Below are 19,276 nucleotides of genomic sequence, written 5' to 3' on the forward strand. Positions count from 1 at the left end.
GTAAATTTTGTTTTCTTCCGTTTCAAAAGGTCTCCAAAATGCCATGTTGTGATAATATTAGTTTCACAATTGTAATATGAATGATTGATAGAAGGTGCCTATAATAAATTAAAATTGCCTGATTCACACCAAATTTCGCACTGCAGCACTGCACTGCTGGGCAATTTATGATACACTTTTCGCCTGCTGTGATTTAGCCCAATACAGTTGTGTTACATTTCGTTTGCCCGCGCTCGTTTAGTTCGACATATGGGTATGGCTAAACAAATATGGGAACAAGTTTTTCAAATATTTTAATGCCGAATTGCTGCTTACCGACCGAACCTATAAGAAATAATTGTCTGCCGCTCTTAGTTTTATATACGAGATCTGTTCAGAAAATTACTGAACTTTCTGAATTACGTGCTAATGGAGATATTTAGTGATATGCGGTTGGCAGAATTGCGTTGCGCATAACCTCCTCATCTGTAACCATATGAGTAAATAAATAAGAGGATTTATTGGATAGGGCGGACGGAGCATGCGTCCACTGAGGCCATCTCGCGTTGGTGCAGCAAAACATTGTCCTTTATAGAAATTGTTAAACAGAAATGGGCAACCGTAGATCGAATTTGTAGGCTTTTTTCGCGATTGAATGTTGGTGAATATCTGACTTGTATATCTGACACTATTTCTATCTCTTTTAATCTTAGTTGTCATATAGTGGTTTAAATTTCTTCATTCACTCTCACTACGCGTACTACGACGTACGACTTCACTCGCGAAAAAAAGCCTTGTATTTCCAATATTTCAATCAACAAATCAACAGATCAGAAATAGAATGTTTGATTGTCTGAGGTTATAGTTTTTTGTTTAGATAGGTTGCCGCGTTTTGTGCATTAATAAATTTGTTTTGTTTTAGATTAATGTAATAAGAGATTTATTGAATCAATCGCTTGAACTGCGTTACTGTTTTTTTATTCGTTTTTTATCCAAAATTAGTTTAGCTGGTAGAACTAAACGTCAATGTTGTGCTCCAAATTGCAAAAGCATTTCCTACTATATGAATATCTGTAATACGCTCTATAAAAATAAGTTTTTTCAGAATTACAAAAGACATACAATTACTATGGATAGAATTCAATGCAAAAGTTTTTTTTTCAAAATACCTGTTTGTAGCAATGTGGTGAGATTTAGACTAAATTTACTTAAAACAAGGTTACTTAAGTTCAGTAAAAGGAATCAAATATTCCACAATATATAGGATGTTCCGTTTAAGATAAGCAATTATAGTGACAGCTCCATTGAAATTTAGTAGTACCTATGTAATTAAAAAAATATTTCTAAATGATAGTGGCGTTGAAAGTCAAACAATTTTTCTATAAATCATTTTTTCCAAAACACCCCCTGGTTGTTCCCTTACCTTGTAGATAGTATTAGGCGAAAATAAAATAAGGAATAGTAAAAACTTGTACTTATTAACGATGCCGATGCTTGCGAGAAATATGTTGGATTCCATAATGAAGATAGCTTAAAATATATTTTTTATGACCAAAGTTCGGGGCTAAGCGGCTCTTAACAGAACCGGACTCAGTTCACACGAATATGTATCACTACAATAACATTAAATCTAAATAATAAATAACTACAACGTAATAAGTATTTATTTGGAGTGAAATTTCTACGTCTGTAATAATAACATATGGTTTCAAATAGACCCAAAAAGGCACATATTTAGAAACTATAACCCCCAAAATAGCAATTCATGCTTGTTTTTTTGCTTTTTAGGCAGCAATTTTTTGAAGATGTGTTGTTAAACCAATTCTTTTAATTGTCTGCAAAAAATTATAATTTTTTGAGACATACAGGTGTTAAAAAATCTCATATACTGAGTTTGACACTTCTCGCAATCAGGCATGATAACACCCTTACCTGTGATCGGTACCTTGGCAGATGCTGTGGTATATTGTTCTTCCTATAGTGGAACATCCGAGAAAAAATAATCAGTTCGGCCTTCAACAACGCTCAGGGTTTTATGATGTCACACCGCCACCATTGCTTGCAATAAGGAGCATAATTCAAATTTCAACTAAATTTATATATTTTTTTGTGGCATTTTGACTTGAAATCTGCAGTTGCTGAAATTTATATACAACACACAAAAATGTACAGTGACTTTTTTTGGATCAAAGGTCCTCAATACCCATCCACCCAATTTTTACCTTAAAGTAGTTCACATCATGTCATTAGCAAATAATTAAATATGATTCGTACCAAAATAGTACTATTTCTGAATATACTAGTAACTTTTGATGACTCAAAGCTTAGTACGATCTTAGTTGATATATGCAGATAACTTATGCTTAAATATTTTAATAAGAAAATAAAGAGGTTTCAAATGTTTTCATATTTTTTAATAATATGGTGATAAAGATGTTAAAAACTGAAATAGAATAAATTATCAGCAAACACCTAGTTTATTTAATGTTCATGTTAACAACTAATGTGAATACTTTTCTATTTATCTAGTTTTAAGTAGGTAGATATTCTTATGCGGCTCATTGTCTTAAACAATCTCCAGTTTTTGGACCCACATCATGTTACAGTTAATGCATACCAAAAAAAAAAATCGTGGAAAGTATACCGCAATCGTGCATGATGTGCCAGAACAGAATTAATCAATTTTTAATTTCACTTTCTATGACCGAATGACTAGACTTCCCGTTGGAAATAGATGCTTTTATGAATACATGTTATGCAATAAATTATCCTTTAAAATAAAATTGATTCATCGTGTAATTCTAATGCAAGTAAACAATTAGATAGTGGGAACTTTTTTCTAAAAGTTTAGTGTTTATATGTAATTTTGTTATATTAATGTTTATTACAACATAAAACAAGTAAAATGTGGAAACAAAAACACCTCTTTGTAGTAGTTGTTTTTCACGTGTTCGTCTTTGTAAATGTACTTAATGATAGAATAAAAAACTCCTTTCAATAATGTAATCACATTATTAAACAATTCCAATATATCAGGTATGTGTTTTTGTATTTATTATATACAGACATTTTGGGTTTTCATTTTTGATAATTACATATTTTACTGTATTTTAACAAAACCGCATGAACGGAAATTGGTAATGTTCCAAAAGAACTAACGGGTAACTTCATAAACTACTTTACAATTCATGCATCAGTAGGATCGCTCCCGTGTATATAAAATACATAAATATAACATTTATATAGCTATTAAAAACCGTACCTAGGTACCTAATTACATTTTTGTTCATCATATTTCCTTTAAATTTCTCAAAACAGTATTAAAGAAGAGAAACGATGTTATGTTATAATAAATTTTATTTATTATAACATAATAATAATACACTATGCCAGTTTGGCATTTTGGGAAACAATTCAGTTTGATTAAAAAGTAGTGTACCAAATTTCCTTTATTTAGCACATTTGGTACAGAACAACTTATAAACTTCGACGACTTTGACGATTCACAATAACAGAACGTAACTTAACCTTGAAAAACTTCCCCCTCCGCAAGGCATTGGCGCGGCCTTTTATAGGTGAATTTTTCGTTTTTTTTTTTAAATTTCCACAGGTTTCTCAGAACAGTATAGAACAATCTTTAAACTTCTAAGAACATGACAGAAATAAATAAATCAGATTCTAGAAACAGCAAGAAACAAATAATGTGAACAAATGTATGAGCAAAGCACGCTAGTTCGCTACAGTAATTTTTTATAAATAATCATTTATGTGTATTGTATTGTAAAATTGTATTAGGGAAAGGCGTTAAATTAAATTAAAAAATTATTTTGCGAAAACTATCGAACCGATTTTAATGAAATTTGGTTGTTTTATTATACTATAAAGTTTTTTTGCCAAAATTAGAATGCCATCGGAGCAATTAAAACATTTTAAAAAAATTATCTAGAAAACTTGATTTTTTGCCTTTTTTCATCAATTATTGCTAATTTGCAACAACGGCAATAAATTTAAACATTTTTAACTTACAATATTCAATTCTAAAACTTTTTTTCCTCTTCAATATTCTTCCAAGATATAAGTAAAAAACTGAGATAAAATAGGTATTTTTTATACATTTTTGAAAATTTTAAAATGTTCCGGACCTCGTCCAGATCTAGGAATCCAGAATAAAATTGCTTGTCCTCTCTCACATCCACCTCAAAACAGATCCGCCTTGATCTGTCACCAGTTTTTTTATTATTATCAACAAAATCATAAATTATAACAATCATTAATAATCCATTTAATTATTAATCAATTTAATTATCTATAATTTCATTGATTTTGGTAGGTGGATGTAAAACACTGTTACGTTCTGTTGACAAAAAACTGTTGTTTTGACACCTAATACATAAATATCATATAAAAATCAACTTTTAATGATCCTTTTGAAAATAGGAGTTTTTGAACTGTGGGATACAGTTTTCGAAAAAATGTTTGAAACTCAATTGCGAAATTCTTTTTAATTATTGAAGTCTCGAATCCATTTCGCAATTTAGCATCAAAAATAACTATTTCCAAAGGAAATTGGCCGAATCCGAAGTTTGCTTTCGGTGCTTTCCCGAGATCCTAAATCTCAAATCAGTTGAGTTTAAGCATAAGTTAACAGAAGGCAAATACGTATAGTGTGTTATTTCAACTGACAAAAAATCATCAAATTTTTTCATGACTAAACAACGGAAAGTAACAAAATATCCGTTCCTTATCACTCAAAAAGACATTGAGATATATTTTCACATGGGCTTGGCATAAAAGTAAAATGTGTGTTAAAAAAAATAACATAAATTCACTTAAAGTATATATTCAGTCGTTGACTATGAATCATATCTGATGTTTCTGAATTTTCTAATTCAGAAGCGTCAGATGACGTTGCTCTTGGTCATCTTCTGATGACTTTTATTTTTATATTATTATTTATATTCTAGATTATAATATAAGTAAGTTCAATCTTTCCAATTTATCTAATTTCTCTTTGCATAATTTTAGACGTCTGTTAGAGACCCTTCGAATCGTACATCTTGGCTATGAATGGGACGCCTCGTAACATTTGTCATTTTTAGTGGTAATTTTTCAGAAATAAATCTGCATACACCCATCTCTGATTCTGCACTATTACACCGACCCCATTTCCGCCGGTGCTAAACATAACAGCTCTAGCATGCAAGGGAGTTCCAGATAAGGACTCGAAGAGTGCATCCATAACTAAACTGGTAATCAGATTAAATGCTCCCGTTCCGTTTCCGATAAAAGTTATCTCCCGGCGGCATTGTCCACGTGCTGAAAGGAGATCGCAGCACGAAACAGAAACCCGACCGAGAGAGCGAAGCCACGCAGAGAGGGGTCCCTCCGACTCACCCATTACATTCATGCAGCTCTCATCCACGCTGGCTGCACTACAACCACTACCTTTTCGCTCCAGCCAGTGCTGTTCACGCCGGTGTACGAGGAGGTTGCGTTCTAGGGCCGGTTTCCTCCTTTCCGCACGTGCGATCCGCGAACCGTACGAGCTAATCGCTGGTGATCCGATCAGGTGCTTCCCCAAGATGTAACGGACTTTGCACAACAGGTTCCTGGGATAATGGCAACCGCGTCTATTTTCCACGGTGAGAAAGTTGCTCACCCCTTTCCCGCGGAACGCGTTTGAATTTGGCGCAAGTGCCGGGAGAAACCTGTTCTTTTTTATTGTTATTGCCAAGATTGAGTTAAGTGTGTGACATTTTATTGCGTAACGTAATGCTTGTGTTGTGTTTTATATTCCGACCCGAAGGATAGACGCCTTTTTCTTGTGGACGTTTTCGAGGCAATATAAGATTTGCAATACGTGCAATATTGTTTTGTGATACTAGTGTTTAAATGGGCCTCAAGATGAAGTACTTCACGGCCGGTCACAGGGAATCCTACACCCTGATAGCTAGGAAGCGATACATGAAGAAACTGTGAGTGAAACCATTTGGCCGTTTTCATATTTTGTTGCAATATCCTCGCGTTTTATTCTAATTCCTGTTATAATAAATGTAATGTGTAACGAACGTACGTTTCGAAACCGTATCTGGGTCATTTGCTTTGAATGCAGTTTTTGTAATGGCTTTTTGCGGAAGTTTTTTTGGTCTGATTGTTTTGCGCGTCGAAACCGAGTTTTACTTGTGTACTACGTTTTTGCTTGACCAGAATTAGACGCGCTTATTTTATTGTGTTTACACTCGTATTTACGTGTATAGAAAACTGAACCAAGCAATTAATTATATTAAATAAATTGAAAATAACTCGTACGGGGTTGGATTCATCTTCTTATGCGATTTAAAAGTTGCAGTATCAGGTTATTTCTATTATATTAGTGTATTGTCAGAACGGAACAAGCATGCAAAATTTCAAAGTCGTGCGTTTAGAGGAAGTGGTCCAAATTGGTCTTGCAAGATTTGAACTAAACATACATAAAAACAAACAAAAAAACGTGAAGTTAAATAAAAGCTTGTAAAAAAACTGTACCTACCTACTTAACTGCAGAGGTATCATTTAAGGGCGATTTTGAAAAACTTCTTGAAAAAAAACCATACTAGGTGTGTGAAATGTAACTAAAATGCTAGACCACACTTTAGTGATACTTTGTTTTTCAAATACAATTTATTGAAGTTTAAAGACTTGAACTTGATTTAGTAACTTCCGCCAACAATTTTTTTAAGCTGTTTCATATTTACTTCCTTCTTACGTTCTTACTATCTACTTAGTAGAGTACAAAAGAATTGCCTTGTTTTTCGTGATAAATGATGAAAAGTCACTTGATGTATTTAACACAAAAAATATGAATTCCGCAAAGCTTTCCATTACCATTAAAATTTGATCAATTATTTTAATTACACCTAGACATTTTATTAAAATAACCTCGCCGTACAGCACATCATTTGAGTCAGCATTTCGAAATCCATCTGAGCTTAAAACTTAGACACTATTAAATCTCCGTCTTATAGGTTCATTGATGATTTGACAAATAAAACTTAAATAGTATTATAAACAAATTACATTCCACTTTTTTGCAGTATATGTATATCTAATTATTAAAGGACCCCGCACAAACCTTATGGAAAATGGCTTTCGGTCAAAATGGCTGAAATTGAAATATGATATAGCTCTCACCTTCCTGAGCAAAAGTTGTCATGGGCCCAAAGCGATCCTATGAGTAGATTTAAAGATATAGAGCTTTGAAGCTAACGATTTCATAGCACGGTGCTGAAGTGCAGGATAGGTGTATGTATATCTCCCTTTCTCCGTATATACAGGGTGAGTCAGTTTTTTGTAGACAGGTTGTTTAACAGGAGATAGAACACATGTTTTTAAAAAGAAAAGTTCCTATGAACATATGTCGTAGAAGGCTTCGTTTCCGAGGGGTGTTGAATATAATTCTTTTTCTCTAATATTCATTATAACTTATAAACGAATGCTTAGATTTTTTCTTGTTTGGGAGATAATGCCTATTAATTAAGGGGCATAAAAAATGTTCAAAAACTTGCACAATGGCGGAGTGGAAGGGGTGCTCAACCCCTTTCTTAAACAGAACTTCAACGCCAATGACTATTTTTTTAAAAAACTGTTATTTTCATTATCTACATATAGTTTAACAAAAATAATGTCCATTCTTCTGTCTCGAAATTCCTGTGCGTTTCCGAGTTATTTTGATTTTTAGTGTTTGTTGTGGTACTAAATTTCTCCATCAACATTAACATCAATGTTCATTCAATGTTTTTTTTTTGTAATTTAGTTGCAGTACATTAGTATTTACGCACACATAATAAATAAGGATTGTTAAAATTAGTGTATTAAACAGATTTCAACTTATAAAAGTCTTGTATTTGAGTATGGCTTGATATAACAAACATTTATTTTGACTATATTGGAAAGAGATAAAGATTAAGAGATTTCGGCATTTTAGAATCCTTAACAAACCATATTTCGGTAGGTTTCGTTGAAAGAATTAAATATTTAGCCGATAATTGATAAGCAATATTAATTTAGTACCACATCAAACACTAAAAATCAAAATAACTCGGAAACGCACAGGAATTTCGAAACAGAAGTAGGGACATTATTTTTGTTAAACTGTATGTAGATAATGAAAATAACAGTTTTTTTAAAAAATAGTCATTGGCGTAGAAGTTCTGTTTAAGAAACGTGTTGAGCACCCCCCTCCACTCCGCCACTGTGCAAGTTTTTGAACATTCTTATCGCTTGTTTTATGCCCCTTAATTAATAGGCATTATCCCCTAAACATGAAAAAAATCTAAGCATTCGTTTATGTTATAATGAAAATTCCAGAAAAAAATAATTATATTCAACACCATGTATCTCGGAAACGAAGCCTTCTACGACATATATTTATAGGAACTTTTCCTTTTAAAAACATGTGTTCTATCTCCTATTAAAGTTTGTCTACAAAAAACCTACTCACCCTGTATATACGGAGAAAGGGAGATTTACATACACCTATTTCTGCACTTCAGCACTGTGCTATGAAATCGTTAGCTTCATATCTACACATAGGATCACTTTGGGCCCATGACAACTTTTGCTCAGGAAGGTGAGAGCTATATTATATTTCAATTTCAGCCATTTTGACCGAAAGCCATTTTCCATAAGGTTTGTGCGGGGTCCTTTAGATAAGACAAAATACAAATTATTAAATAATTACGAAAGATATATCGTTTTAATATACGTCGGTACAATTTTGCTTCCATTCAAATAGCTACGGGCCTTCAAAGCATTTTTTGGTCTACATATTATTATCTTCATCATAATTTTTAAAGATAGTTTAATGAAATTTGATATGTGCAAGTTTTCTGGGTACCAGCGTATGAATGTAAGCTTAATTTTTCCTAAAATGTATGGGCTGCTAAGAATAACCTTAAATAGGTTTTTATTTTTTCTCATATTTATTTTGTTGGTAGTAATTTTGAGACAACGGATATGTTTTATGAAAACCCACTTTATTTACTGGAAAAAAAACGTATACTTGCTGCAAATCTCTCAAATGCACCATTCCAGGAAAACGTGATTTCAATTATTTTACTGCAGTTGCTACAAGTCGAGTATTTGGGAGTATTCTAATACAAATAATCTTCACTATTTTTGCTAAATTTGCAGCCAAATTATTATATTTTTTTTATAATTTACATCAATGCCCCTGTATAAAAAAGTCGCATTAAATTTCCAGAGCTATAACCCAGTTGATCGTTGGCGTGACGTTTCAAAAATCATCTAGGTTTCCTCAAAGTCTTTACCAACGAAAAGAAACACTGTTTACGGTGACTTTAGCAAGCTTTATGTTTTAGGTAAAAAAATAAGATCAAATTCAAAATCAGCTGCTCCAAAAACTCCCCCAGTCAGTGTCTTTGGAGTATCTCAAAAAAATCAAATAAAAAAAATAAATCTTTAAAAGCTTGTGACTTCTTGAAGAAGCAAATGTAACATTGTATAGTCCTTCCGAAGTCAGTTGAATATGCAAAAAAACGTCTGGTAATAAAATTTAATGAGTTTCATAGGCGTCCCTAAAAAAATTTTCTGCTAAAGGTAAAAAATTATAAAAATTTGTATATAATGTGTAGAAAATTTCTATTATATGGCCAACAATATATTTTAATTATTTATGTCCTCAAACAATTTAATTATATTGGTGGTAAATTTTGTTTTGTTCCGTTTCAAAAGGTCTCCAAAATGCCATGTTGTGATAATATTAGTAAACAAAATATCCCTCTTATTTCTCTCTTTGCCTAATTCACACCAAATTCCGCACTGCAGCACTGCACTGCTGGGCAATTTATGAACCACTAGTCGCCTGTTGTGATTTGTTGCCAGAAGCCCAATACAGTTGTGTTACATTTTGTTTGCCCGCGCTCGCGTTCTTCAACTGGTCGTATACATTTCTACCACCTGCACAGTTCGACCAGACCTATATATGGGTATGGCTAAATAAATATGAGAACAAGTTTTTCAAATATTTCAATGCCGAGTTGCTGCTTAGCGACCAAGCCTGGTACATACCTTGAAATTATAGGTTCTTCAATTGACTTCGGAAAAACTTATACCTACTAAGGCAAACTGTTCTAAACTGATTTGTTACCAAACAAGAAAGCTACGTTTGAAGTATACCTTATTCGCTTCCGGACACCCTGTATTTTCCTCGCTATTTACATTCCTTTTAAAAGAAAACAAAAGCAATGAATAAGTAAACTTGACCACTGGACAGACCTTAACCAATTATATTTTCATTAACAATAAACGTTTTATTGCTTTATAATTAGATTCAGATATAATAGATATGTGTGTTAATTATTATGTTAATAAAACGTGCTATGTGCATATTTCAGTCCCATGAAACACACTCTGGGTCATACATAATCGAGGTCGTAAATATTAAACTATTATAATTATTCTTATTTTAATTTCATTTAATTGCCAATTACAGGCGCCGTTAGTTGTAGTTATTGACCATCGAATTAGACTAAATTTTTTCGAAGAAAATCTCGTAAAGTAACGTGAATACCTATCATGTATATTACCACGGCTTTATATGTGTGTCATAAAACCAGTCTCATGTGACCGTATTCAAAACTAATTGGCATCAGAAAAATCTCTTCTGTAATCGACATGCCATCGTAATCGAGATCTTACACTATTCTATCGCCGTTACGTTGCGCTGCGACTTTTTGCCGGCATCTCTTTACATGCTAGAATAGGCAATTTTATTGCCATTGTATATTTTAATGCAATACATAGTTGTCTGGCTTATACATTTTTTGCCTTTCTGTGTGTGCGTTAACCTTCTTGATTATGTACTGAAGGTGGTATTAAACCTTGTAGTATTCGGACCTATCTGAAAATCTAAACAATGAAGAAGAAATGTAAGGAATATTTAAATCTATAAGGAATTATTGTGTGCATACCAGATTATCTGCTAAATAGTATCTAACTTCAGTAAACCTGATTGACAGAATAAAAAACATTTATTTTAAGAATGTTGCAAAATATTCCATTATATCTTCTGGGAAGTTTAAAAGGCACGAATATCGGAAAACAAAAACGGACATCAATTTTGTTATTATTTTTTTAAGAAAAGCCGTAATTTTGTTTGATGATGAGTTTAAAAATGTGTCGGAAATAGTAGGACCATATTAGGTTCAATTATTTGATGAAAAATCAAATTCACCAAAACGAAATAGAGAAAAGGTTTAATAGAAATTGTTGATATCAAAATATTCTTAAATTTAAGCTAAGAAAACTCCTTCATTTTCTACACCTTACATAGTAACACCCTGTATAATTTTACATTTATATATTTTTACAAATTGATAATGGGTACCGAAATTGTACAAATTTACAAAAAAGTCAACAAAAATAGTAAAAAACGTATATTTTCCAGTGAAACGCCATATTTTTTGAGTAAAATATAACTACCATTACGATTCCACTGTTTTGCGATCTTAATTAGTTATTCAAGTCAAGGTTTTAGTGGGAGAAAGATCAATAAATAAAAGAACACTATATTTTAAATCATTGCCAACGGTGTTATTTTACACCATCCTCGGGGCTCGAAATTTTAAGTGTCTTTTGTCCAACTTAACAGTTCTAAATATTAAGAAGATGGTATCTAGATACTTACATGTGTATTTATAATTCATGGAACAATTTCAATGCGATTTTCTTTCACAGTAAAAATTGTTGTAACGTCTTAGGTACACGTTACAACAATTTTGTACGTAAAATTGAATGAGAAATAGGTATGTCTAGTCAAAAATGACATACAGTGCGACACAAAAAGTTATGGTTATTTAAATCCAGATACAACACTGTATGTGGCGCCCCCTAACATTAGACAAAAAACTAAGTAAATTATTTGAGTTTCTCATCATCAATACTCCCAATTTCCCGAATTTCGTCAAATTGTCATGTTATTGAACAAAAATATAATCAAAATACCAAACAAAAATTTTGACCGAGACAGTAACATTGTGACATCAAATTTAAAATATCCTATAGAATAGTGGACAAAATCGTTATAATTCTAGTTCAATTTCGCATCACTGCAAAATCTCTCCCCAACATTTTCTTAATCGACCTTGCATGACAGTGCCTACTATAATTTTATATTTAGAATGCACAGACTAGGTGAATGAGACAAAGAACAATAAACGAATTGTTTTGTAAACATTTTTACGCTACGTTTAAGGAAGAGACGTTATGTCATGGCGCTTGTCGTTTACATTCAATGGAGTCCATTAAAAAAAAACAATACGGTTTAGAATTACTGTCATCCTACACACACTTATGTAAGTAACGTCGAATAAATATTTTGGCACAAACAACTGTTAGTAAGTTCTTCACTATCTAGTAAAAGATAAAGACGGTAAAGAGAATTGTGTTAATATAGAAGTAGTATCTGTGTACTTGTTTGTTTAGTTTAGAGTTTACGAAAACATGCACCCAAGTAATTTACATGATGATTCATCACCGGAAATGGATATTTTCGTAACTACTGTAGATGAAAGTGAGATAGTAGTTCAATTCGGAGTGGTTTTACTGCACGGCGATTACAAATGACAAATGTATGCGCCGCGATCTTTGCCCAATAGTGAAGAAATAGGATTAGACAATAAAAAATTATTATCCTCCGCCTACATTAAAAACCGTATTAAACATGTAATTTATGCAGCAAGATTTCCAGCAGCTGTTTTCAAGTTTTTTATGAATTAAATATAATTGGACCAGTTGTACCTACGTGACTAATGCTAAGTATACTGTCAAGTAATGGTAGTTGTGCTTTAGTCAGGCAACTGCTAATAGTACTAACTAATGATATTTTTGAACTTCTAACCAGTGCATTGTATTTACAAAATGTATTTTTTAAATTTATTTGTGAGACCCTTAGTTGAGTGACCTTGAATTCGTAGACATCTATAGTAAGCTGATAAAAGGAGCAAGGCTAAATGGTGGCCACTGTTAAAATAAAACCTCCTTCCTTTCTTTTGCGAACTACAAGTTCGTTCGTTTTCCGAGAACGTTCGCGAATTTTGAAGAATATTTCCTGGTCAGCAGAATGACAATATTTTCCAAAACTAGCGTGAACTTTCTCTAAAATTCTGGATAATATTTTCGAGCAATTTTACTTAACCCGCCCTATATACGCTACATATTTTGCTATTGACGCTTGCGATACACGTTTTTATTATTTTTTGTATATCTATTTAAAATTTCTTGTTTTCAAATACAGGGTGATTCAGATAATCCAAAAAAATAATTCTAGATGTGCAGGGAACTCTTGTAAAGAAAAAATCAAAAAGGGCAGTTCGAAAATGATTTAAAAATATACTTTCTGCACGACACTGGAAACTGGTCCATTGTAAAACCTGACGTCGCACAATGCGACCGGCATTGCGGCAAAGTGCGATAAAAATCGACAAAAACTTGAAAGAATTTCGCAAGGAAAGAAATAAATAGGATTTTATAGCACCTATTTTATATCAGCGAATTCAACTGCTTTTGCCGCTTTGTTATTAGTAATTAATAAAATTTGTGGTTTTAAATAATAAAATAATTTAACATACCTGATGTTACAACTGTTCAAAATTTTGTCCGCCGGACGTGTAAACACATTTGTGTCCGTCTTGCTCAGCTTCTACGAACTAACACGAATGTTGTCCTGTTTCACCTTAACACAAATGTTTCACCATAATACAAAATGTTGTCTTGCTTCACCATAAATTAAAACGATATCCATCAACTCCGAGTTGCTATACACGCAAGCCTTTTTTGACACTAACTACTAAAAAACTATTGTAAACACTATCGCAACGAAAATTGTAAAATCGGATTTCAGTATTCGGAGTCGCTAAGGCCACGTGGCTCTCCAAGCGTATTGCGAATGATGCTAGGGACTATAGTTGTCCAGACAGTACATACTACAACGTCAATAATTTTTTTTCTCAGAAACTATAAGGATTTTACAAAAAAAATTTTTACGATGTTGACTAATTCTCATGCCGCATCTATTCCCAAATTTTTTGAGTAAGTTGTGAATCAACCTGTATATTAAAATTATTTGTGTATTTTAAACATTACACGCTGTCGAACACTCAAAAAGAAAGGGTGTGCTTTTTACCACAAATTTAGGGTCGTGTAATTTTATTTTTAATATCTGTAGGCATAAATAATATAAATAACACAAAAATTATTCCTTCGTATATTTCTACAATTATCACATTCCATTTCTTGTAAACGTTACTTAAACTTAATCTTTTTCAAATGAAATACCCTGTATGTTATTACAATATACATTGGGATTAAGTAGTTCCATTTCGATGTTATTTGATGGTTTTTCAAGTGTTTTTTTTTTCGTTAAATTGACGTTGGCAGCAATAAGATGGGGTCGATCGTTTGTGTAAACATCAAAAACCTTTCCTCTACATAACTTACTAAATACTTTATATTAGATATATAAAAATAATTGTAAAATGTCAGGAAATTGTTTGGGTTCATTTTTTTAGACATTTTTTTGTATTATCTATTGACAAAGCTATGGAAAAATTCGTCTTAGCTGGAACATCCTGTATACACTGGTACATTTTTACTATTACTACCTCAAGTTTTATCAATGTATGTCAAAATATTTTCAAAATTTGCAACGCCTTGTTTTCACAAGATAATGATGTCAGGTCTTAGAATTTTAAGGCTTTCCAGATCATTATAATCCAAGGAGTAACGTTCGGAAGTGTTCCGGAATGAAATTAGAAAACATCCAGTAAATTGAAATACAAAATTAAGATATTAACTGAGATTTTAATTTTAGCCCTCGTTTTTGCTTTAATAATTCCAATTTTTAACTTTTAGCCTCCAATGTATCAACCAGACAAGTTGTAGGTATTTGACAATCATGCATTCTAATTGAGAGTGGCATTGTTCTTAATAACAATGTTATTCAGTTTGGCTTAATCAATCGTGCTTTTTTTTTCTTAAAAAATGAACACTGGTTGATGACAAGAAATCACGCATTTGCATATTATAATCTGATAAAAGATTTAAATACATAAATGTATGTCTATAGTATGTTTCCAAAATGACGTTGAGAAAGGCGGTTATAAATCGTCTAGAAATGATTGTTTGCTTTCATCCAAGCTTTCATCGATAATGTGGGTAGATTAATGTAGATATGGTTTATGTAAAAAAAGATTTTAATAGTGCATTTGTTATACAGGGTGAATATTAAATGCGTTGTTGTTGAGAACCATTAACTTTACTGTTGCATTTTTATACAAAATAGGAAGTAAAGAGTTAAATAAGCGCATTTTTTTACTGTACGCCATAAGTCTTGAAATATTTTTATTAACATATATGACCTATTGCAATTTCTATTTTGGTTAATAAACACTTTTGCTTAAAAACTGAGCTTTTATTCAAAAAGACACCTTACTAAACCAAAATGTGTTCTACTTTTTCCGTATATCTTTAAAATTTCTTACGTTTTTAAGTTTACATAACCATATTTCCTTGATATTTGTAACAAATATACACGAACTGTAATAATGGTTTTGGTTTTCACCGTATTTGTCAACTTACTTTCATTTGGAATAATTCCTGCACTGAAAAAGGAGAAAGATACGTTTTTAACGTAACTACCATTTCAATATTTATATAAAGTGCCATATTTCACTTGAATACACTAGAAATATTAATTTTATTTAACTTGGTAACTTAAAAAAAACACCGTACGTGACAATAACAAATCGACAAACCTAAGAACTCAAACTCAATATACTTACAAAATTATTATACATTATACAAAATTTAGTTGCGTTAATTACCAACAACCAATTTAAGAATAAAAAAATAAGAATAAATCTATAAAATCATGTATTTTAGATGTTAGAGCTAATAATAAAACATATATGTATTTATGAAAGTATAAATACGAGTTGTCCATTCTAGGGATTTTGTTACAGTTTAAATGATCTTGTTGCTGTTGAAAAAAGTATGTGTGTTATGAAAAATAGTAGGTATCAAACTTCATATATGATAATTTAATCATTAATTACTCAGCAATCAAATATTTGTACGTTTGTGGCGCAGCTTTTGACGTTCTTCTTCTTCTTCTGTTCAGAATATGAAATATTTGCAAGGTGGTCCACAAATTATGTTTGTCTGAAATTTTACGTGTTTAGATAGTAACATTTCTTTGAAATGAAGTAATCTCGGAAATAATCTTGCAATTTCTCGCTTGGTTTATGGCATTTTATAGCGAGAATAGGACGTTTTCAAAGCAAAGCATTTACTTTTCCCAACACTCCACATTTATCTTCGATAATTTTTTTCATGGAACTATCATTTTCACGAAAATAGGAACAATTACATTTATTTACGTAGTTTGACGTAGATATTTGGATAAGTCAGTCTTTACACAGTATTACAAAAAGGCGCCGCTGTTTGTTGTATACAGATTACAGATAATACACGTCGATTGGTGTGCTATATTGATAGGGCAGTCTTCTGGCATTTCCAAAGTTAATTGCAATCCTGATGACACTGTCTAGACTAGATTACGCGAAGGGTTTAACTCTTCCGGATTTCATTAAGATTGTTCGGGCTGAAGCCCCATTGATTAAAATAGACAAATATTGAAGAGATTGGAGTGGATTTGTTTGCTAGATTTTGGTGTGTATGTTGAGTTCAATCACACCACACACAATGTGGGATTACAATGACACACAGCCATCGAATATAAAAATATTTCTTTCTACATATTTTTATATAGGTAATAATCTTTATTACATTATCATTTTAGTGATTTTTTTTAGTTATGTAATTTACGTATACAACTTTGGATATTAGAGAACATTTAAAAATAAAGGAATCGTTGACCCCTATACTAGTATATATAATATTCCTACGTAAATATTTATTATTTAAATGTTTGAAATAATAATTTTATATCGTCAAGACATTAACTGAATTCATTTTCGTTAATTTGTTTCTGCAGTATCGAAAATCATTAGTTCTTAATTTAAAGTACATATTTTATTTATGCTCTATACCACATGTTAATTAAACATATTTTTCCAGCCCAAACTGAAATACACTGTGGTACAAAACAGTTTTGGCAATTTAAATGCGTACTAATGATCGCTTGTGGCGCCTGGCGCCCTCTACAAGATACAAAGATATCGTCGATAAATTCAAATTCATTATTTCAAAAAAACCCCGGATACAAAATTTCACGAAATTAGCTCGAAGTAGTCGAAAGATATTAAAGCAAATATTATTTATTTTCTCAACTTCAACACCCTGTATATCACCAAAGAAGCACTTTAGGCAAAACATTTATAAGTACTAATTTTAAGTGTTCTTTCTGCTGGCGTTTGTAACGTTATTTCTGTTACACTCTGTAGTTAGACAGACATTCAAACTTGGGAGTAGAAATACTAGATTTTCTTATACAATCCCTGTCATCTTTACGACCCACGTTTATAAATTGTTTGCTTTAAATAATTTGTTGGATCACTTATTAAAGTTCCTCGCCTTGTATAAACTAAAATATTTTTGAAAATAATTTGAAAACTCTATATTGAGCCAGCCCAGTAATTATGAGTATCTGATTAACGTTCTTAATAGTGTATTATACCCGATTAGCACTTAACAAACTTAAATTATTGTTTATCTACCTATATTACAGTACAGGGTGTAAGAAGTTTGACTGCCATTACTTTAGCATGAGATAGAGTAATCATAAATGAACAAATAAGATGTATATTGCAGGGGCGTAAGATTAACAGTTTTCAAAATACAGCGAGTATTAATATTGGGGAGTTTCATCACAACGTGACAACAGCGCTCAACCTACCGCTACACAGCTGATGCATACCACGGCTGCACGCGGCAGACTTGTCCTACGGAAAAAATGTAGACAACTATTGTGAAACATTTAGTAAATTTCAAGACAATTGTTTTCCAGTTTTTAAATAAATAAAATAAAATGTATGTACTTATCTATTTTGTAGTACGAAGATAGTGTTGTGCTTAAATTTTAGCTCGAATTTTAGTAATTATGTATCTCTTAAAACAGGAACTTAACTTTTATTCAAATTATGAATATGAAAAATATATAATTAAAGTACCCAAAGATTCACGTCGTCCAAATAATCATACGTATTAAAAATAATTTTGGTACTTCACAAAAACCAAAATTCAGTAATTTTTAAACGCACAAGTTCAAAACAAACTACAACATATGCCCAAAATGTCCACCACCATTTTCGATGCACGCACGACACCTTCGAATCCAATTTTCGCGCACTCCCTGGAAAACACATCAAGAAAAGGAAATAGTGGTACCCAAAAAAACACTCAGACACGGTCCAATCCCAGATACCAACTGAATTCCGTATTGCTGGACAGCTTAGTTCCTCGTGTTATCCGCCGCGCCGTTGTCATATTGCTCGATATGAATTTTATCGAATTTTAAATTTATTACCTACAACGCTAATTATTTTTTAGAATTAATCATAAAGAAGTTAAAAAAAGTGATAAACATTGTATTTTGCGGTATTCTATGCACACAGTTATGTCAATATTCCTTAATTAATCGAACCTTTGTACATCAAGTTGAAGATTTTGATAATTTTTTTCTCGGAAATGGTTGAGTTTAGGACCTATGTCATATAAGATTTTTTTGTTTAATTTTATGTATTCTATCGTCTGTTAAAATTATGGCAGTCAAACTTCTAACACCCTGTATAAGAAACACCATACCTATTTAACTCGATTCTACATCTAATTGTTTATAATTATTTTAAGATTATACATACATCGGCTTAGCTATAAATAACGATGATAACTTCGTTCTTTGATATACGCCCGATGTGTTTTGGATGAAACACAAACATAAAATAGCAGTAAATGGAATGCTACCGCTTCTTGGCGTCGTACCTTTGTAGGCACCTGTTTGTATTTAACCCACAGTTTATTTTATCTCGAAACAGAATACTTCTTACAACGTAATGGCTAAATATTGACACTGCCTTCCTCCAAAATAAATTAGTTGTACTGCCGCCCGAGCGGTGGGTTCTTTAATGCTAAGACGTAAAACTAAATAAAGCATTAAAAAATAATAATAAAAATGTTCTTTCAACGATTTTTTTTTATATCATCTGTCATTTAAATTTGCAGACATTCAAAATTAAATAAAAATTAATTCAGTAAAATTACAATAATAATAGGTAACTTG

At 31.8% G+C, this 19,276-nt stretch overlaps 1 protein-coding gene across 1 annotated transcript in view; it reads left to right on the forward strand.

Annotated features, from left to right (window-relative positions):
• Positions 1-5,476: 5,476 nt before the first annotated feature.
• LOC108906102 (rap1 GTPase-activating protein 1) overlaps positions 5,477-19,276 on the forward strand; it is a 502,314-nt gene continuing 488,514 nt past the window's right edge. Inside the window, exon 1 of the mRNA XM_018709260.2 lies at positions 5,477-5,954. Coding sequence (XP_018564776.1) covers positions 5,872-5,954 — 83 coding nt within the window. The 5' untranslated portion in view covers positions 5,477-5,871. The remainder of the gene's footprint in view (positions 5,955-19,276) is intronic.

The sequence above is a fragment of the Anoplophora glabripennis genome, unplaced genomic scaffold (genome assembly GCF_000390285.2).
Source record: "Anoplophora glabripennis isolate ALB-LARVAE unplaced genomic scaffold, Agla_2.0 scaffold214, whole genome shotgun sequence".
Taxonomy (NCBI): Eukaryota; Metazoa; Arthropoda; class Insecta; order Coleoptera; family Cerambycidae; genus Anoplophora; species Anoplophora glabripennis.